Here is a 21,646-nt window from a genome sequence, read left to right as displayed (position 1 = left end):
TTGAATTGAATTGAATTGAATTGAATTGAACCATGTGCTTTCAGTCCTTTTGGTGAAAATGAGGGACTATGTTTGTTAAAAAAAAGGCTTAAATTCAAAAGCGGTTCAAGCTCACCTTGATTCTTTGATTTAAAATCTACAACTAGTGCTGTGAGAGACAAAATTACAAAAATGTTGTCATTGTCTAAACACATATGGACTTAATGTGATCAAAGATTAGCTGTCCACTTCAGATTGTTATTATATACCCAAACACAAGCTTATAAGGGCTTGAGCAGATAAGCATTTTGAATTGCTATTGATTATTTGTTTGTAAACATAAACGGGGTATAAATGTAGTTGCCTGGTTTGAGTCTTGTACCGAAACATATTTATCACTGACCCTTTACCATATCCATGCATGCTAGCCTTATAAATATTTTATCATAGAGAATTATAAAAAACAAAAACATTTGAAATACACCAGTCTCTACTGCAATGAAAACACTATAGAAGAGGCAGTTTTTATTACTTCATTATTTCAAGTCAGACAGCCTGACAGAGTACCAAAAACCTAATTAACGCAACTCTGGCATCAACTGCAGAGCGCTGGTTGCCGGTAGTTGAATAGACAAGCTCTAATGTTATGGTACAAGCTGTGGCCTCTTTGACCCAATGCCTCTGCTCCCACAAAATGAAAGTACTGAGGGTCTTCCATAAGTGAAATGTACCACCATTGTCAGCCACCAGGTACTGGGCCTTCAACTGTGGTAATGTCTTAAGTTAATCTGGGATCAAGACCCTTCATTTGGACTTTTCATAGTTCAGCTCTTTTCAAATACAGGCTGCCTTTGTAACACTGACCCATTTAAGATCAAACAATGGCTGAATTGAGTAAGACCCTCAAAGCAACCACACTCTTCTGCATTTTTGACATGCTTCTGTGATAATGTGGAAAAAAACAAGAATTGCAAGAACGTTTCACAAAAAGAGTTGAAAACAGAGCAATACAAATATACTCAGTTAAAAACAAAACAAAAAAGGAAATACTGTATTTAAGCATGTATTACAAGCACACGCAGTTTAAAAACAAAAACAAAAAAAATCTAACCAGGATTTAATTACAGCCTCTGAGCCATTTTATTCTCTCTCTCTGTGTCTCTCAATGACTGTAGATAACAGTCATTGGTGTCTCTCTGTCTCTCTCTCTTTCTGTCTCTCTACACTTTCTCAGTGCCTTCTGCACGTTTTGCATGTCAATCCTTCCAAAGTTCACACACTGTAGGCATTAAACCATTTATCCAATTTTGATAACAGTTTAGTCAAAAGAGTCTTATTGGATATGGATAAAAATGCAAATACAATGAATGTGCCCATCTTTCTACATCAACCAGAAAACCTCCACTTTAAGCCAACTATATTTTGCCATCTAGTGGTACAACATACAAAATGCCTTCTCCTAAACAAAGAACCCGTCTTCACTTGCTTTACCTTTCTCGAATATATCCACAATTTAGGAAAAACTACCAAAATAGAATAATCTTAACACTTTGTTGTCATCATGAATTAATTGCAATTAACATTAAATTACATAAATTATCTTTGATACATGTAAAAAATATATCCCAAAGGCTAAACACCAGAGCCTGTGGGCTTATTTACAGTATCCTTGCTGCTCTGTAGTTTGCTCATATCGCCGAGGCGTTTTAAAAAACTAAAAAATAGTCCAGTGGTCTCGGTTTTGAACACCACAGGCTTGCTGCTTGCTGGAACAGTGTCACTAGTTATCTGTACATCGTTGTCTGTGGGCTGCATGACAGCAGCTGAGGAAACGGGTGGCTTGGTTGTGTTTTCTGCTGATGTGGCATTTGTGTCTTGAGCACCTGATTGTTTTAAGTTGTGAGAAATGTCACTATAATCAAACACTGGTTTGGAGGGAGGGTGTCCGGCGCCCTCTCGCTGTGGCATTGTCTCCTTTTCTTGTGCCACATGATTTGGAGTTCTGACAAGCAGTTCAGTCCACCGATTACTTTCCCCTGCCTCAGTTTTAGGGACTTTAGTTGGTAGTGTATGGCGGCGTCCAAGGTTACGTTTTGGGGAAGGTTGAGGATTGAGCAAAACTTGAAGCAAATCCTCATTGCTGGGGTCATCAGGATACCTATCCGCTTCCTCATCAAATGTGAGCTGACGGCGTATGGGTGCATTTGGAGTAGGAGACTTCTGATTTTCCAGAGAGTAGTCCCCAGATGAGACGCTGCCACGGCTGTTCTGAAAACGCAAAACCTTTTTAGATGCTTCACGCAGCTTTTGGGCCTCCTCTTCATTATTATCTTGCAGATCTTCCTCATTATCATCAAAAGATCTAACTGGGGTCGTAATGCTAGCAGTCCTTTTGGCAGGGTTCCTAAGTCCTCTAGAGTCCTCTTCTTTGGGAGTTTTCATCTCTTCTTCATGAGAATTTTCACTTTCTGCCATTTTGTCCTCGATGTCTGACTGGGCTTTGTGTGAGTTCCGGGAGTTCTCAGTGAGTTCAACTGCTGAACTCCACTCTTTTCTGCCCATGTCCTTAGCTCTAATTGAGGCTAGAATCTTTTGATTTACTGGGGGAAGGTTTGCCTGAGAAGTAATTTCTGAAAGGCTCCCGTTATTGGGACTACCATTAGTTGGGCTTCCACGAGTCGATGAGGGCTTTCCTGCTCTTCTCCTAGAACCACGTTTGGTGACAAAGTTTTGCAGCACAGATTCTAATGCAACACTATCCATTTCCTTATCTCTACTGGAGCATGTAGCTGTGGATCTCCGCTTGGCTGCAATTTCCAGTCTGTCTCTGTGTCTCCGTTTCACCTCTGCAGTCTCTCTAGCTTTGTTTTCCTGCAGAAAAACAAAATCCTACTTTAAACCCTTTAATTTTTTCTTTTATCTCAGTTAAGGAATATGCCAGCACATATAGCCCATATATTACCTGCGTAGCTCGCAAAAATCTTTCACAAAAGGAGTTGAAAATGGAGCAACACTCCTCCAGTTTAAAATTCTTGGCGTCCTCACAGAAGTACTGTGCCACACTGTCACTTACAGACTGCAACTCCTGAAGATCAGTTTCTACTTCTTTCAAGCAAACCTCCGCTTCCTAATTGGAGCCAAAATCAAAACATTAGAGCATATACTCTCTATTAAAATTCACACATGGAATGGACCAAGTAACGAATCACCCACCATTAGAAAATCCTCCATCTGTGCCTTTAGGTCTTCCTGCTTTAAAGTGTTTGCTTTGGCATCTTGCACTTTCTTTACTTGCTTTCGATACTCCCCTTCAATGTCACCTTGATGTATTCTAAAAGAATTTTTTGAAAGCATTTCTTCTCTTATTCTGATGATACAGCAATACAAGAAAAAAAAGCCACAAAAGACACTTATGGCTTTTAAAAAAGTATTGCTTACCTTGCTGCAGCTTCAATGTGTTTGAGCTGTTCTGGAAATTTGAGCAGTGCTGTGTCCACCTTCTGAGCTTGCTGTGATGAATTAGAAAGTTTGTTGAAAATCTAATTCTGCTACTTCATCTTAAAGTGAGAAACACAGACTTCTCATTGTAATCAAACAAGTAAAAGCCACTTACCATCACAACATAGTGCATAAGATTCATTCCAGGTTTGTTTGCTTTGGTATCCACTAGCTTCAACAGAGAAGACATTTTGAAGCCAACTGCATTGCCCGCGTAGCCGCCCTGTGATCAGATAAACATATTTAGATCAAACAAATACAAATATAAAGAAAAGTCATCCAAGACTCCACAAACAGAATCATTATATACTCACAGCATTCATGTAATTTCCAGTCTTAAGGACCAGGCGAATGACAGCATGAAGATTATCGCAATCTAGCAGCTCTAAAAGAAAACATATATGGTTAACTACAACTCTGCTTTAATGGGTCTCATGTTTAAAACTCAAAGAACGCAAACATTACCACTTCCAGCAGTGGTCAAAGTACGGATGAATTCTTTTACTTCATCCATAAGGGGAAAAAATTCCTCCTTCAGCACTAAGCAGCTCAAACGCTCTTCATAGCTAAAAGACAAAACATTTCCATCATTATCACCATTGACATTTAACATGTGCTTTTCATTGAATTACATTCAGGTGGCTTACCTGGGGATATTGACCAACAGTAACATAAATTGATCTGCTTCTGGGAGAGCAGACATGTCACCTTTGAAATTAACCAGCTGCTTCACCTGCATTTGTGAAATCAGAAAATCTGATTATGTATTTACAAAGTAAATAAACAAAGGTTTAGAGTCAAGTGACACAATAGACATGTTAAAAAAAAAAAAGCAACTCAAGTACCTCCCCTTCATCCGGAAGCATCTTGCATAATTCCTGCAGTTTTCCAGTACCAAAGCCCAGGCCATTTCCTGATTTGATATCCTCAATCATGTCCTTTATAGGCCTGTAAATAGAGGTCAAGAGATTCAGTTATCTTTAATTGTGTTTTTACTGTTGCTTTGAAACATCTCATTAGTTCTGGGTGTCTGCTTTCACATCACACTTTTACATACTTGGAAAAACTTGGGCTGCTGACACGTACAAGCCTCTACCTGCTCTAATCACTTTATTTCAACCCTCAGAAAAATACATGCTGTGCAGGACATGAAAATGATGGAATGGAAATGTGCTCAGATTGCAGAGAAACATATTTAGTAGAACAGAATGAGAAAGAAAAAAGTAGTTAGATTAATGTATCCATATGTTGTTCTCTTGCTTTGTTGGTGACACAGTAGTTTGATCACAAACATTTTAGGGATGTTAACAGTAACAGGATTGTTTTCATTCCTTTTAAGATCTGTTGTTTATGACAACTAGCTTTAGGCAATAGATTTACAATACCTCGCAAAAGTGTATCTGTAAGTTACATCAGGGAGATAACCTGTTAGAGCTGTAGAACAGTCTAGTGTAGATCAGACCTGCCGGGACATGTCGGCTTTCAGAGATTTTGTGAGTATGATGCAGTCTTATTGCATACAAATCTGCCTGCCTCACCTTGTGCTCTTTACAGTGTAACATGGAAAGATTATTGTGCAAAATACTCACACCTTCACAGTGCTACCACTGACTCACCGCTTGAATTGCTTTAGGAAAATTCCAATGTTCATGCTCCTCTTGGAGCTGAGGACAGAAATCTGAAAATGAAAAAAAAAAAAGGAGAACAGAGACTGGATTAAAATCTGCTTGTCAGCTGCTAAAATGGTTTAATTGTTGACTTGAGCTCTGTCTTTCGTATCACAGACATCTCAACTTTCCAAAGAGACAGTCGAATCCAAAGGTTAAGAATTCTTTGACTTGATTGTATTGAACATTCCAGGCAAAGATGCAGTTTTTGCACCTTTTCACCATTTCTCTTACAAAATTCTAGGTGAAAGGTCAAAGTAAAAGTTAAAATGTGTTGTTAGTCAAACCATGATTGGTCTACACTTCATTAAGTAAATGTATCTACTGGTGTTTATTATGGACGGTAGCTTAAATACAGAGGATGGACAACAGAGTGATGTCAAAGAGAACACAATTAGACCTTCCTTCAGCAAACAAATGAAAAATAATAATACTCCACCCTTTTACTGAGTGATTTTAAATCAATACATAATGATTCTGTCAGAAACATTATACTATCGTTGTCATTTATTGTATTTATATATTGCAAAGTTGGGCCTATAAATGTAAATTGTAAAATAAGCAAAAGTAAATTGTAATTTTAAGTTTCACATAAAGGGTAATAAAGTTCCTATAGTATCACTATATTCCCATTTCATAAAATTCACCACTTTGGTCACTCTGGTTTTACATTTTAGGAGAGGAAAACATTGCAGGGACATCCGTTTTTTCTTAAATGTAAGCTTGGGGGTTGGGGGGGGGATCGATTCAGGTCAAAAGAACTTGCTTCCATATCTCAGCAATAAACAGGAAAGAATACTAATCCTTTCAATCTATTGTACAAACCTTGGGGGTCAAAGTTCCACTACATGAATGGGTGATGGTGACTCATTTATAGTCTGGCTAGCTGCACTCACCATTTCCCCTGCTGTGGCAGAACTTGGCAGGCCCCTCAAACTCTGACGGTTCAGAGCTTTGATTTGCTGCTGGGCCTGCTTGTGGCTGAACAGCTCCTCCATATGATCAGTGTCCAGCTCATATTCCCCATCAGTCTTATCTGCTGTCCAGATATTGTGCTTTCCTATAACTGTGTGCTTGGGTAGGGTCTCCCAGTTAAAGTTGCGCATCTTGGAGCGCCGGCGCTCCAACCTTGAAATGGGACCCAGGCCATCTAGGGATGGAGGTGGAGGAGGTGGTGGCGGAGGAAGCGGAGGCGGAGGTGGTGGGGGTGGAGGTGGGGGTGCAGGAGGACCTCCTGGCTGCATCTTTTAATAAGAACCTCTCAGCAGGTTTTGAATGCATCGACACTCATATTCATGCATAAAAGCTGAATTTCAGCATATAATGGAATGCAGTGAATGTAGAAGCGATTCTGGTCGTTTTACAGGAATGTGGTGCAACAGTCAGTCCTGGAGTGACTTGTTCAAAATGTTGTCAGTTAGGATGATGCATTCAGACTGAAAGAAAGAAAGCAGGGTGGGGACACATAAGCTACAGATCTTCATACACTCTACAACAGTGAGCAGCTTTGTTTAGCACCGAGTATAGAATTTACTTTCTATACTGTACATAAGATTAATTATGGGAGTGACGCAGCCGATTATTTTCATAAAACGTTTGCTGAAACTTGTGCAAACACTAAAATAATTCATGATCCACTTTGGAAACATATGGAGGCTACTTTAAATCTGCCATAACAGTCACTTTAGGAGATCTAAAAATACGGTCCTGGTGTTTTATCCAGTACAGAGCTATGCTTGTCTACCGTGATCGGTAAACTACTAAAACCAATGTTTGTTCAAACACTTAGCATTATTTTTAGTTACAGACCGGAGAGAAAGAAAGAAAAGGTTAACTCACCTTTGTGTTGGACTCAGCATAAGTCCCATCATTCCGCTTCCCTTTTTGTTTCTTATGGTCCTCTTGCTGAAATTTCAAAAGTAAAGAGTGACATCAGCTCTGGATAGAAAAGAGTGTCGAAACTACCTGTGTGTAAATGACACGCCCAGATGAACTCACTTAAAATCCATGACAGCCCACACCTTCCCAGGCACTCTGGGATTGGCTTTTTTCTTTCTTTCTCTCTCTTTCTTTTCCCTTTGGAGTTTGGGGAGGCGCTGTGTTTCTATCCATCTGTCAGTGAGTTGCGTGAGTAAGCGGTCCACTGGAACGACAAATATTCTGACTCACAGAGAAAACCCATTGAACCTGTGTAAAAAGTAATAAATATATTATCATCCATCCATCCATTCGCTTAAATCCTTTTAAACTCGCAGGGGCGCTGGATATCCCAGCTGTCATAGGGGGGAGACATTATTTGAATTCGCCATTCTTCGCATATATACAGAGACAGACAATCATTCCACCTCATATTTAGGCTTTAACATTCACATTATGGGAGTTTCGATTACCCAATTAACCTATCCCAAAGTGCAGCTCTGATTGGACATGCATATTATCAACTTTCCGCAAACATTAATTAAATGTTATAAACTTCAGTAAATATTCTTGCGGTGAGACATTATTTGAATTCATTATATATATACTGGGTTCAAACTACAAGTAGCATAATTTCACATTTTAATGTATATGAAAAACTGAAATTCGCACATTTGTCTGTACATATTTTGACCGAGACCAGCACTAACATTTCTTCTTGGTAAACTGCTTGACCCTTGCTCCGCAGATGCTCGTTATCAGATAACGATAACGGATTGCTCGCCAGTCATGTGTACTAGAGTATATTTAAGACCAGTAATACAAATCAAGTCGACTGTTTTTTCTAGGTGGTGTATATTTATGAAAATCCCACAGGATTTCGCATCCGAATAAATGCATCAATTTGAGCTCTGTATGCGACTCTTTCTGATGACCATATAAGGAAATCCGTATCGGACCCCTGAGCAGGGGAATCGGTACTTAAAACTTTGACTGCAAGTCATATTATGATAGAAAATTGACAAAAAAAAAAATTTCAAGATCAATACTTCAAATCATCCCGCAAATTGTCTGCAATGCGTTAAACAGTGTTAGTATGCAAGCCATTGGATTGTCTGAGATACTAACTTGCATGTTGTTTGCCTTTTCCAATGGAAAATGACCTGTGGGATAAAATAAGATTTTAACCTGGAAGGGAAAGATATACTAAGAGAAGTCTGAAAGAACTGACAATAAAGAATATATTTAAGACTTAATTAAAAGACCAAATGTGTGTGACCACAGCAAACTGTCATATTTTATAACTTATAAAGGTAAGGAGATTAGATAAGAGTGTGTTTTAATCTAATCTCTTAACCTTAATCTCTTATTCTTATTTTATCTGAGAGCACTGTGACCCTTAAAAAGCTATTTGTGTTGATGGCAGAGAAGCTTGAAAAAGCAATCATGTCTGTGATTTTACTATTGACAGATTGATGGCTTTATTCACTGCATACACCACCTCAAAGAAAACATTCAGTTTCTTTAGGCTACTTCTGGTCGCCCTGTCTCATTCTTTCAAGCCAACAACATCAAAAACCTTAAGTGAACTTTCAGAAAAAAAAGTGTATTTTAAGGAATAAGAAATAAGATAATCCACTGAAAGCATGTTACAGATATATTTTTATCATGTACATAATTAAAATTACATACTGAATATTGTGAGTTTTCTTTACATACATACTGTGAACTGTAACCATACGAAACTGACAGCCCCTGTGTCGAAAGCACATCTAAGTGAAACAAAACATCCAGCAGACTTTATTGGATTTAGCATTGGATTGCAGAAGATAAAGACAATCAGCTGACTAAAACAATCTAAGTAACATACAAATTATGTTACAAACAGGTAAATAAATAATGCAAACTATAACAAATGCACTCATACATTCTGTTTTTGAAGATGCTGAAACTTGTACTGTAACCTAAAGTGCACCTTGATCCACTATTCCCACTCAGTATTTCAAAAGGAAGTTTTGCAGTTGCACAATGCCAGCTCCGACAGTCACTGCAACACTGGCTGCGTGCCATGTTTTGATTCAGATTTCTTTATGATTGTTGATCTTATCATTCCGAATTGATGGGGATTTGCTGTTAAACACAAATGTCATGTTCGTTCAGGCTTGTTTCCATGTGTAAACTCCAGAGTAAAAAAGACAGATAATTGCAATGGTGCTGGACTTGATCTAACACTGTATCCAAAATTTAGGTGTAAAATAATTATGATTGTATATTAGGTTAGAGAAAAATCATGTTTGCTAAATATATATATTTACTGTATATATATTCCCCCTCTATGTAAACTGTAAACTGACCATTCAGGCAGGGATTTTAACAGTGACAGTAGAAACATAGTGGGGCAATTTTAAAAATGAATCTATATTCTGATGTGTTTGACTCAAATATGTTAAAAGTGATCTCATGAATATGACTGAACATGTGCATAAGGAAAATAAATATAATTTCAGAAGGTATTTCAGAACATTGTAGCAGTATCCTGCTGACTTGCTATTCTGATTTTCAGAATTCCTCCCATTTGATATACACTGAAATATTAAAAGGGAACCTTACACAACAATAAAAATACAAAGTAATGCATGTGCAAACTGCAAAGGAGAATCTCGACAATAGTTGACTATCCTGTACATATATAAGTGATGGAAATGATTGTGCTAACTAAAGAGTAAGAAAATAACAAGGTAATTTTGTGATTTAACATAAAACAACATAAGAACAACTTAAAAAGTTGTCCATCTATGTAATAAATCATACTGAAAAACATTACAAAAGAGCTATATCTGGCTGCTACTTATTCTACAATATACTCCTTTATGCATTTAAATTCCTCTCCATCTAACCACAATGCCAGCATGAAACTGTACATGTCAAAATGCTGAACCCTGGATGCATATTACTGCTCCTCCAGCCACGATGGCTTATCTGATCCTGGGGGCTTTAACTTTACATTGAACTGTATAAGAGTTTGTTCTAACTGCTGCTGGTTGCCAGCAAAGTAAGCGGAGATGGCATTATGGAAGAGAAGCAGCTGCTTGTGCATCACCTTCACCTAGAAGAAAAGAGAGGAGAGAAAATGACATTACAAACATGGTTTCAGGTGTTTACATGAAAGCAAAGCCTGCAGACATTTTATTTGAATCACTAACTGCTCAGAATACGTTCCTAAAAATAACTTGCACATTCCTCTGACGCCTATTCTCAGGAGTCAAGCAGCCCATTTTAAAGATCTCAGAAAATACTATCTTAAGTTTAACTTGAATTTATTTTCTATTTTACATTTATCTGGCAAGAATTTTCATGTTTTTTTAACAGTTCTTGTCATGAGTGACATTTCATTTTCCTAAAGCCAGATTTATTAACCAGGGATCAGAGTGCCAGGACCTCCACCACAACTACTGTCCGATCCATACAACACCGAACTCCTACAGCCCCTTCCTGCAAGTGATGGCCCCACAGGAGGGATTGCTGATGTATTGCTTTTGGGCTGTGCCCATCCAGGCCCTGTGGTTTTTCTTGGAGTCTTGTTCATGAGTGAGGAAAGAGTGGTGCAGGAGATTGACACTGTACTAGTCTGTTGTGTTAAAGAGAGATCTGAGTGTGAAAGCAAAGCTATCGATGTGCATATCCACCCTTACCTAGGGACCCAACCTCGGAGTATTGACTGAAAGAAGGAGACTGTGAATACAAGTAGCAGAAATTAGCTTCTTCTGGAGGGTTGCTGGGTTCTAAAATATGGGGCACTAACTTGAGCCACTATTTATAGTAGTTGATTCGAAGCATCCTCAACATTTTACCTGCATCTTTGCTCAAAACTGTCTTTCAGTCTATCGGCCCCCGTGTGCTCTATATAATTAGTGTTCCACTGCTCTTCGGCCAAGTCCCTGCTTATTTTAAGAAAGATGCCATTCAATCACTTAAAAAAAAAAAAAAAAAATAAAAAAAAACAAACCTTGACTCTTCTCATCCTCACAGTTATACACCAATCTAAAAAATTACTGTTTATTGGTAGCATTTTAGAAAAGGTTGGGACTAAGTAGCATACATCTTTTAGACAAATGCAGCATTCTTGGTACATTTAAATCTGGCTTTCATAGAGCTCATTCCACCAAAACTGCTCCCTTTAGTCTCCAGTGACATTTCTATGCAAAGCGATGCAGGAGAATGTTGTTTTGCTGATGCTGGACCTGACCTCTGCTTTTGATACTGCTGACCATGACATGATTCTCCACTTCTCTTGCCTACTGTGTGTCACAAGGTTCTGTTATGGGGCCCTTATTTTGTCTATCTGTTCCATCTTCAGCATATTTTGAGCACTTTTAAATGACATTTATTATCACTGCTACACAGATGACTTTCAGTTAAATATCTCTTCTAAGCCCAAGATGTTTCTACTGTAACTTAGACATCTTGCATAGATGATTAGACTGTATTAAAGGTTGGATGGATGGCAATTTTCTCCAGCTTACTGAAGAGGAAACAGAAGTCCTTGTTTGTGCCCCTGTCAGATCTGTACTTAAGGTAATGGAGATTCTAGGTCCCCTTGTCACATCTGATAAATCTTCTATCAGGAACCTTGAGGCCATTTTTGACTCAGCTTTGTCCCTGGAAGCTGACGTGGTTTGCTCTTGCTTTTACCGGTTGAGAAAGATTTCCCATTCTTTCAGGCTCTAAATTGGAAATTCATACTCATGCCTTTATTTCATCACATCTAGATTTTTGCAATTCGGTGTTTACTTGTTTCAACAAATCTTCCCGGGAATGTCTGCAGCTTGCTCAGCATGCAGCTACGACACTGATGACTGAGTCAAGTACTCAAATGTCACACTGATACTAATTCAGTTGTACTGGCTCACCATTAACCTTCAGAGTGCACTTTAAGATTCTAGTGTTGACTTTTAGAGCTCTGCATGATCAAGCATCAGTGTACATTAGTCAACTTTTACATTCATACATTACCAGCTGGTCTCTGAGGTCATGTGATCAGGGTCTATTGGTTTTGCTTCATAAAAGACTGAGAACTAAAGGTGACTGAGGTTTTTCAGCAGTGGTCCCCAGACACTGGGAACTCTCTCCCACTGAGCTTAAGATCTGTGGACTCTGCGGTCTCTTTTAAAAAGCAGCTAAAAACTCAATTTTTAAACTTACTTTATGTTTTGATGTTCCAGCATTTTTGTGATGAAGCACTTTGTGATATTTATCTTTAAAGGTGCTATATATTCAATTTTCCTTTGCTGTACTTTCACTCCTCCAAGTAAGGAGCCAGTTAAGGACGTTTGGGCATCTGACTAGGACATCTCATAGTTGAGATGCTTTGGTCATTCCTGTCAAGAGGAGGCCCCTGGGCAGATGCAGGCGCACACAAGAGAGATTACGTCTCTCGGCAAGGGCAGCTCTTTTTCTGCTAATATAAGTTCTAATTGAGGTTTTACCTTGAAAGTATCAGAAGTGCAAAAGATTCCTTCTTTTTGCTGTATAATGATAGCAGTTATATTCAACACTGTGCTCACTAAACACAGTAACATAGGTATCCTTTAAGCAAGTTAGAAGAGGCATTGGCAGGACACAGTACCGTGCCATCTATTTTAAATATGATTGGGGTTTTTTTTCCACGTTCAGAATGACCATCTCAAAAGTATTACGAGCAGCTGTTTTTAAGGAGGCATATCACTCTGCTAAAGGCAGTTGTTTGTGCCCTTAATGTTTGGAAGTGCCTAGCCTGTTTCAAAACCACATCCTCCATGAATGAACCCTGACTTTGGGTGTGGTTTAATCTAGGCTTTGCTTCATGTGAAACCACAATGATGTCAACAACACTGATGTCATGTGGTTACCAATGCTGCATGATTGGAGGTAAAAATCACTGGAGCCAAAACCAGTCCCTGTACCCTTCCTAAGTATTCAACCCTCAAAAATGTAAATGTCATCACCTGCAAGCAAAACTGCAGAGCCTTAGTGTTTAATTTTACAAGGAATAAAAATGGTATAAAAAAGGGAATGGGACAGCATTTTAAACACTATAAAAAAGATTAATGAATTAAATTTATGTGCAATAAAGGAGAGGTTGTACTGCCCTGATTTAAATCTAAATATTCTTGCAACCTTTGGTTTGCCTGGTCCTGTGTGTCTGTTTGTTGTTTCCTCATACTTTTCTTTTTAAGTTTAACCTAAAGGTACCCTCAACTGTGTGCAAATCCCTTAGGTAAAGTCTGCAGAAATTCGGAAATTATGCATAAGGCCTCAAGAAATCTGCCAGAGAGCCCTCATGTGCTTGATTTGACAGTGGGACAGCCTTAAGCCCTCAAAGGCTTTAGCAGAAATGTGCCACAAAGTTGGTAAGTCTCTGAGTGTGGACACTGGGATTATGTCCTAGAAGCAAGGCTTGCTATTCAGCAGCTATCTTGAAATGCTTCAAGTACTTCTTTAGATAATGACTTAAAAAGTACCCAAATTAACTGAAATGGTCTGGGACATAAAAACTGCATGTGTAGTGTAACAAGGAAATCTGAGAAAAAAACAAAGCGCCAACTTTGCCCAAAAAAGTGAGGAAGTTACACTTATATCACTATCCTTCACTACTAGAGCTAAAAAGAATAATAATTCAGAGGACTGCACTCTTTAAACATGCAGGGATTTCAAGAATAAAACTAGACTGTAATCTGAACCTTGTTTTCTTCCAGGAATTTAAGCTTGATGGTGACATCACTACGCAGCCTTTCATATTTGTCTCTGTGGATCTGGTACTCATGCTGAGCCATCTCAATGCGAACCACGCCAGCTGCATCCCTTGGTCCCAAACTCAGTTCCTCCAGATCAGAGCGATAGGCATCAAACTCAAGTCTGAACACAAACACAAGACTGTGAGTTATTTTCCAGGCAACCATTAAGTTTAACCACTTAACGGTTGTACATCTTATTAGTTCAATACCTTGCATTTTCGTACTGCTTAATCGTCATCAAAGTATCTTCCATTGTTTTGTTGACCAGTGTGTTGACACTGGATACGAAGAAGTTGATGGCACCAAGCAGAGCCTCGCCATTCTTACACAACAGCTTTTGCGTTTCTGCATTATACCCAAACTCATCCTGTGAAGAAATACAGAGGTTTTACCTGCCAATGTCATGACATGTCATATGGAGAGATTCTGCAATACTATACCTGCAACTCTGGGGACTTCTGACTGAGGTCAGTGAAGGCATCTCCTAGAGCCTGCTGCGTCTGCACAATTCTTTGAAAGTGATCGGTGAGAGCGGTGGCCAGTCTTAGGATGTTTTCATACTTGCTCTTCGTGTCTCTTAACACGTCAATCTGAGCCTCAAGTTCCAGGTCTACTGTCCGTGAGCCTCGGCCAAACTTTTCTGAGAACATCTGCTTTGTACACTGTGCAATGAATATGAACAGAGATCAGCATACAGTGTCAACCCAACCCGATGTAGTCTTTGGAACAAAGACATATCCAAGCATATCTATTCCATTCCATAGTGCAGAATACCTTGTACGTGTTTATGCCCCATTTCTTTACACTGTCCAGTTTCTCCACTGCTACACCACGAGAAACTTCTTCAGTTGAATTTGTGTTATGGTTCGACGACCCTAAAAAGAACATAAAAGCTAGAAATAAACACACAATGTACACAGTACTGGAGCTTTTTCTATGAAGAGAAGTTTTTAAGGCAGTGGTTTACAGAAAATAAGTGAGGACAGTGTGGACAGGGTGATGAGCATGGTGATACCTGGATGCTGCTCTGTGTGGTGGGCAAGTCGACTTGCTGCAGATTGACTTTTAGGCAAGTTAACACCCCTGGATTTCATGCGAATGTCTGAAATGAACATGCCGGTGATATAGAGTAAGAATGAGAGGAAGACATGTAAAAATGACTGTAGCGACACATGCCAGAGCAGCTTGGGAGTGAGATATGCAGCAGAACAGCAGAGCATGAAGACTGAAGCCCCTTTCTGACATGGGGTTTGTAAGATTGCTGGCTTCATTAATCTGTTGAAGTAATTCAGTCATTCAGACATAGGTAGCTTCTATGTGAATCTTCAAACATTCCCACAATATTTGTAGAAATAACCATGGTAACTGGACTGGATATTATGTTACACAATGCTCTTATATCCAGATCAATCCTGTGTCAGTGGTACTTAAGTCATGAAATGTGACATACTGCATTTACACAACATGTGTAAATGTGTGCACTTTCTTTGACTTGTAAATTATCATGGAGAAAGTGTGCTGCTATACGCTGTGCATTCAGACATGAAGCCACCCATGATAAGGGAAAGGAGTGAAAGTCCAAAAGGAGCTTAAAAACTGTTATGCTCTGCAGTGGAGGACACATAAAGAGCAGGGTTAGAGGGGTTTGAAGTAAATAATAATCCACCAGGCAGGCTTCACATGCAGAACAAAAGCATTTAAAAAAAAAAGAAAAAAAGATGAAAATGGAATTCATGGGATGAGATGCAAGTACCAAATACTGGCAAAACGGTCAAAGTGCATTGCAAAGTACAAAACAGAACAGATTTTTTTTAGACATCAACACAACATTAAATGTGACAGCCCTGTAATATCTGGTTAGTTCATTCCTACTTTTGAAAGGTGCCAAAACATTACTTCTTGCTGAAGCTGTTCAGTGGCAGAGTTCGGTAGGTACAAGCAAGGTTACATACAAGTCCACTCATCAAGCCTCAAAACCTCTTACAAGGGGCCAAATAAGACCAACATATCAAGGTTAAATAAGAAAGAAAGGGGTTATTAGAATACACAGCCACCTGGTCCTGGTGCAGGGGCTTGTCTTCTGTCCAGATACTCAGGGTTGAAGTAAACTGCGGGTCCTAAGGAATATGGATGTTTGTGACATAAACCAGGAGACTGCAGGTCAGCAGCTCTCTTGTGACACACAAAGAAAAGCTCCTGCTATTGTTTCTTAAAAGGTGCACTAAGTATCAACCTCTTTCAGTAACTGGAGGACAGTACAAGCACTGAGAGATCTCTGACACAGCTGGCAGCCTTCATCTGACAACAGCCAGAACATCGTGAAACAAAGTGGAGATAGAGCAGTGAACTCTTTAAGGGTATTTGTGTCTGTCAGCCCCTGGAAAAGGAGTTGCTGGGTCAACTGTGCTTATTAAAAATCCTGTTCAACTGATGTATGCTTTTTAGCATGAAAATTACTTACTGAACAGCAACTTGTACTTAATGCACCTTTAAATTTGTAATATCCCTGCAGATGTTACTTAGAAGAATAAACAACAAAGCAATACCTGCAGAGAATGGAAGCATGGTTTGTTAAAAGTACCTTTGATACTGCTGGTTGGGATGATGCCCCCTGCAGGTCCTCCATAACCTCCAGAGACAATACTGGTTTCATTCAGGTTGGGTCCAGACACCATCACCTGCTGTAAATCCTGATGGAGTTAAAACAGATAAACACAATTTAATACCTTTTTTAAAGTATCTGCATGGATGTTAAAGTGCATGAAAATGTTGAGCAGCCTTGATAATTTTATGAAACAAGATCATTTTATTTATCTTGGTCAGACCCAGAAAGCTGCAATCTTAAACATAAACATACATTTATGTCATCCATAACTTTTAGTTAAAACAAACAAAATCTATTTTTGTAAAGCTGACCTGCAGACAGATAACATACAAAACAGTTGATTATGAGCTAATAATAATAATAATACTAATATTAGCTGTAGTAGTCGTATATTCCATTATAGAGGCCTCAGTATTGCTTATTCTAATGCTACTAATGTCACAGCATTGCTGGTGTAGCTTTCTGAATCCCAATGGGCTTTACAAATGGTGCACCAACCTTTTAATTTTACTGACAGTTTTTCATGCAAAAGCACATTTATGTCACAGTTTCCTCCTGTAGGTGCTCTGAACGCATCAACGTTATCCGGTTGGAGGTACACATCTACTGTCCCTAGCTACAGGCCTTTACATGGTTAGGTAACATTTGGCCTAACCAGCCCTGGACTGTACAATCACGCAAAATTTAGGAAAACCAGATACTGTTATAAGCAAAATACCATTATTCATTTCCACAGTGAGTGAGGTGAGATGAAGCGTCACTGACCTGCTCCAGGCTGTCATCCTCTGGGAGAGTGCCTGTGTCTCCATTGCTGTTAATGGGGATCTCCATGGTTGCAGCTTTGCTCATGATACTGTCTGCCATAATGAAATCTCTGCAAGAAAGACAATAGCACATAAAGCTGGGGGAGAAAAAAAGAACAATGCTAGCCTACATCGACACAGAATAATAGCTGGCTTACACTGATGCTAACGTGATTGACCAATAGCAACGGTGCTGATGTGGCTTGCTAGTGGGCTACTACCTGACAGCTAGCTTCAAATCCTCACCACTGTAGCTGATACTGGAGCCAAGTTCCAGTCGCCAGAAAGACTAAACAAGTCGTGCGGGCAGTAGACTTGAAATATAACATAAATTAAACGGAGGCACCGCTGTTTTTACTTAGTATTCCATACTACATCCATGATTATTCATCCTGAACCGTTCACATGATCATCTACCTGCTTCCATAGAATTCAGACAGAAAATCCCTGCATCTAGCCAGCTCGCAGCTTTAATAGTACGACTTCGGAATAAAGGTTTTCGTGATTTTTAGTTTTGTTTTGCGTCACATTAGCTTCCATTTAAAAGCACTGCGCTTCAAGTGAAATGCACAATGTATGTTTTTAATGTATTTTATGTATCAAAAGGCAGGCTGAGAGGGATACTGTAATTTGATGCTCTTATTTTGAAGAATAATACCGTATCATCGTCGTCAAGCCTCCTCCATCTTCCACGTCGTGCGGTGCTGACGTAGCGTTTTCCTCTGACCTGCAGTACCTGATATCTCCTGAAGATGTCAGTAGCACTTCACGGCCCAGTAGAGAGAAACTCGAACATGGCACATCTAGAGTAACTCAATCAGTAGTATGGCTCTGGTCCATCAAATGTTGTGAGTATTAATCATTAAAGCTAGGTTGTTACATCTTAATCGTTCCATTGATTGCAATATCTCCTGAAATCAAACTGTATAAATACAGTCGTTTGTTTTGAGTTGTGAAAGGCTTTGAGATAGACCTCACCCTAGCAAACTGGCCGCACTTCCAATTATTTGCCTCATTTATTTCAATCAGGGATGCAAGCAAAGTGCACATGGCCTCCAAATGTAGAAGTTTTTCTGTAATTACTCCGGCTCGAAGCAGAGCACCAACCCCTCACTCACGCCCACAATGTATTCCTAATGGTTAATTTTCCCTCCATGCACTGATTACCTGCAAGTGACATGTTTTCCAGACTTCTAAATAGCTCCTCCTTCGTTTTCAGTATTCTACGCAGCATGAATTTGACAAGCGCATTTCTAGGATCAAAGCAGGCAAAATGGCAAATCATGTAGCTAGGTTATGCATGTTTCCCCCTAATCAACAATCAACTTGTCAGCAGTGATTTGACTGGCATGGGTATGTGCTCCGCCTTTGATCCTCCTTCCAAATTAATATTATTTTAGCACCATCTTGGACTACTACGTGCTGCACCATGTATATTTTCTTGTTTCTTCAAACATTCTCAATCATGTCATCCCATGTCCAAAACAAGCTAAACCTATGTAGAAGCATTGTGGAATCTCGAGGTCAAGATGGTCAAACAGTATATGTGAGCCTCTTATCACTGCCCCAGATACACAATACTGCAGTTGAAATTCTGCCTACATAAACCTTTGTATTCCAAAAACTGACAATCTGTCAAGCATGCCCATGCCACATTGCAGTCAGCCATGTGTGAAAAGTTAAGACAGTTTGTGATGTGGTCCCATTAATCATGCATTCAGCAAAACTGCCCTGCATGCGGTCCTGAAACCGGAAGTCACTTTTCTGATGTGCATCATAAATACACATTGAGCAGAGTTATCACAAACTTTAAATAGTGACTTTGAACAAAGGGATGTGCTCCAGGTTGCAGTAGTGCAATAATAAACTGAACATAATGATCAAACACACTAAACCTTGACTCCAAACAAAGCATATCAGTGTTTCTGCCTATTGCATCTGTATAGTCACAGTTGGCAAAAGAAGGTGAGCTCAGACCAGTGTGTCTTCCAGAAATGGAAAAATGAATGTGTCATATTCATAGGAGGAGTTTCAGTTCTTGTGATAATGCTCAGTTTTAGTTCCAGTTTTCATTTGTTATTGTTATGGCTTTTTGTGTTTGCAGAGCCCCCAGTGTTTCCTTCTCTTGTCTCACTGTGTCTCATCTCTCTGTTAGTGCTTTTGTCCTCCTGCGTTCTCCTCTCTAACAACTTGGGTACGTTCGACTTACCTCCTACCTGCTTTTCCTTAACCTAGACCTAGACCTCACTGATGGAAAACATCAGTGAGGTCTAGGAGCAATGTGGAAGAGGATTCATGAAGACTTAGGAAAAGAGAAGGGTGGTATGCAGAGAATCCAACTGTTGTTACACTGTACTCATTAATGATGTGACAGCTGATGTCTGTCATATTAATTATAGACTACAAAATCTGACTTCACACCAGTATGTTCTTACACAGTTGTTTCATGCAGGTGATATACATGAAAAGCACACAAAAAAGAAAGAAAATTATTTCCTTTCCATTCATAAAGGATGGGCCAGTGTGTCCTTTGCTCAAAGGGGGTAATATAGGAGGCACTGAAGCACCTTCCTTAGCATTTAGAGACCTTCATTTATTATGGCTGACAGACAATTACTTCTGGCTGGGTCCTACTGAGTTAGGAACCCTCCTAAACCAAATCTATTATTCTTTTGCAGCTCTTGTTAAGTGTTAGTCCTCATGCCCCATCTTTTACTGTAAGGGTTATCATGTATTTTGTCCTAGTTTTATTTCCTGTCCTTGTCTCTCCTGTGATTGTTGGCCCCACCCTCATTGTTTTCATCTTTTGTTGATTGTCTTACCTGTGCCTTATTCCCAGTATTGTCTCACTGCATAATCACTCGTCTTTGTCCAATCATTTGCGGCCTGTTATCTGTGTTCTATATTTGGATCCTTTTCACAACTCTCATAGTCCTTCTCTATAGCATACTTAGCTATTCTAAGTATAATAAGCATACTATGTTTATAGTTTTAGATACTTTTTTAAAGAAAAATTAAAAATGTTTTTTGTCTTCCTGTCACACTAGAGGGGCGTGCTACCAAATGAGATTAGTGGGTTAGCAAGCTATGTCAAGCTGAAAGCCAGAGGGATCTGTGCCATGAAAGTGCCTCTCTTTTTACCTGGCTGAATCACCATGGTAACTTACGCTGAACATATAACCTGGTCAGGAAAAGGTTATGTTCAGAATTTTGTTTTATGATTGGCTGGAAGCGCCAGATTTTCGCTGATCCTTTCATTTTAAGCATGTTTTAAGTGAAATTTGTTGTCATACTTCATTAAAGCCACTGAATGATGCACAAACTGTGTGTGGCATTGTCATGGGTCATTTTCATGTATTAATTTGGTGAAGCAGAAAATGTACAAATTTTTTTATACTTATTATAATCTGCTGCTTAGTCTGTGTTACACTGCTGGAATTGTACATAAGACACACCAAGAGTACTTGTTCAAACGGTCCTCTTCTGCTGATCCAAATCCAGCTGGAGCCGATCCCAGCTGCCATAGGGAGAGTGGCAGGGTACACCCTGGACAGGTCACCAATCTGCCTGGTCAACCAAAAAATTAATTTCCCTTTGATCTGCTGACAAACTAAAGTGATTTCCTTTATTAGGCTATGGGACATTAACCTTTAATGTCTGAATTTCTCCAGTTTAAAATTTCAGAGCTCTAATGTGCAGCCACACCTTAGAAGTAAACAGCAGCCCACTCAGCAATACAATAATTACCTGTAATTAAAATGTTTATTTTACCGCTCTGTGCACTAAATCAACAGATTAATGATTTTCTGTGGCATTAATCTCTTGTCATTTTACAACAGTGTTGCATTTTAATGTTATCTTTTTTTATCTTCTTTATAGATTTTTAATCACTGTTTTATCATCATAATCATCCGAGGATGTCTTTGATTGGGGTAGGCAGCACTCACACGGATCATTTTGCGCAGAAGTAGAGCCATCTGACCCATGAAACACCCCTTTTTATATGAGCGTGCTGATGCAGAGAGCCCAGCTTAACAGAGACAGTTGATAACCACCATCACGATACCCGTTATCACCAACTGGAGCTTTAGGTTTGGTCGAGGAAGCCAGTGGAAAGAAAGCATAGCTGTGTCAAATGTGTTTATTTGTGGCCTATGCCTCAGGCCAACATGTCTTCATATCTTCTGTTGAGAACATTACTTTATCTGGTGAAGCCACTGAAAGATGGAAAGCAAAGATTAATTGACAGCAGCTTAACAGAACTACAGTACATACTGTTGACATGGTGACCCAATTCAACCGCATGTTTTGAGTCATAAAACTACAAATATACACGTGTCTTGTAGGTCAGTACCTATAAGAGATAAATGTATTATTTTTACAGAAGGCACAGTGCTAAACATT

The 21,646-nt window shown here is 39.2% G+C and overlaps 2 protein-coding genes across 10 annotated transcripts; both read right to left on the bottom strand.

Annotated features, from left to right (window-relative positions):
• Positions 1 to 484: 484 nt before the first annotated feature.
• Positions 485 to 7,274, bottom strand: fhdc4 (FH2 domain containing 4). 2 transcript variants are annotated; one of them, XM_039622287.1, is made up of 13 exons: positions 7,143 to 7,274; positions 6,984 to 7,049; positions 6,041 to 6,580; positions 5,094 to 5,155; positions 4,323 to 4,425; positions 4,125 to 4,210; positions 3,943 to 4,043; positions 3,792 to 3,862; positions 3,593 to 3,700; positions 3,418 to 3,488; positions 3,193 to 3,310; positions 2,942 to 3,106; positions 485 to 2,850 (listed from the first exon to the last, which is right to left on the bottom strand). In XM_039622287.1, the coding sequence occupies exons 3-13, from the start codon at positions 6,386 to 6,388 to the stop codon at positions 1,612 to 1,614; spliced, it is 2,472 nt and encodes an 823-aa protein (XP_039478221.1). In that variant the 5' UTR covers positions 6,389 to 6,580; positions 6,984 to 7,049; positions 7,143 to 7,274; the 3' UTR covers positions 485 to 1,611. The 2 variants fall into 2 exon arrangements, with proteins under 2 accessions (XP_039478221.1, XP_031583647.2); XM_031727787.2 differs by lacking the exon at positions 7,143 to 7,274 and having other exon boundaries at positions 6,984 to 7,097.
• Positions 7,275 to 8,705: 1,431 nt separating this feature from the next.
• Positions 8,706 to 18,433, bottom strand: LOC116310844 (arfaptin-2-like). Of its 8 annotated transcripts, XM_039622219.1 has the most exons (11): positions 18,410 to 18,433; positions 17,901 to 18,045; positions 17,205 to 17,313; positions 16,416 to 16,524; positions 15,889 to 15,951; positions 14,850 to 14,936; positions 14,609 to 14,709; positions 14,275 to 14,496; positions 14,044 to 14,201; positions 13,781 to 13,955; positions 8,706 to 10,167 (listed from the first exon to the last, which is right to left on the bottom strand). In XM_039622219.1, the coding sequence occupies exons 1-11, from the start codon at positions 18,420 to 18,422 to the stop codon at positions 10,012 to 10,014; spliced, it is 1,338 nt and encodes a 445-aa protein (XP_039478153.1). In that variant the 5' UTR covers positions 18,423 to 18,433; the 3' UTR covers positions 8,706 to 10,011. The 8 variants fall into 8 exon arrangements, with proteins under 8 accessions (XP_039478153.1, XP_039478155.1, XP_039478154.1 ...); XM_039622221.1 differs by lacking the exon at positions 14,850 to 14,936; XM_039622220.1 differs by lacking the exon at positions 15,889 to 15,951.
• Between the last annotated feature and the right edge of the window lie 3,213 nt (positions 18,434 to 21,646).

The sequence above is a fragment of the Oreochromis aureus genome, linkage group 14 (assembly GCF_013358895.1).
Source record: "Oreochromis aureus strain Israel breed Guangdong linkage group 14, ZZ_aureus, whole genome shotgun sequence".
In the NCBI taxonomy this organism is placed as follows: domain Eukaryota; kingdom Metazoa; phylum Chordata; class Actinopteri; order Cichliformes; family Cichlidae; genus Oreochromis; species Oreochromis aureus.
Note: the sequence above shows the minus strand (reverse complement) of the source record. Positions and strands in the feature narration are given on the sequence as shown.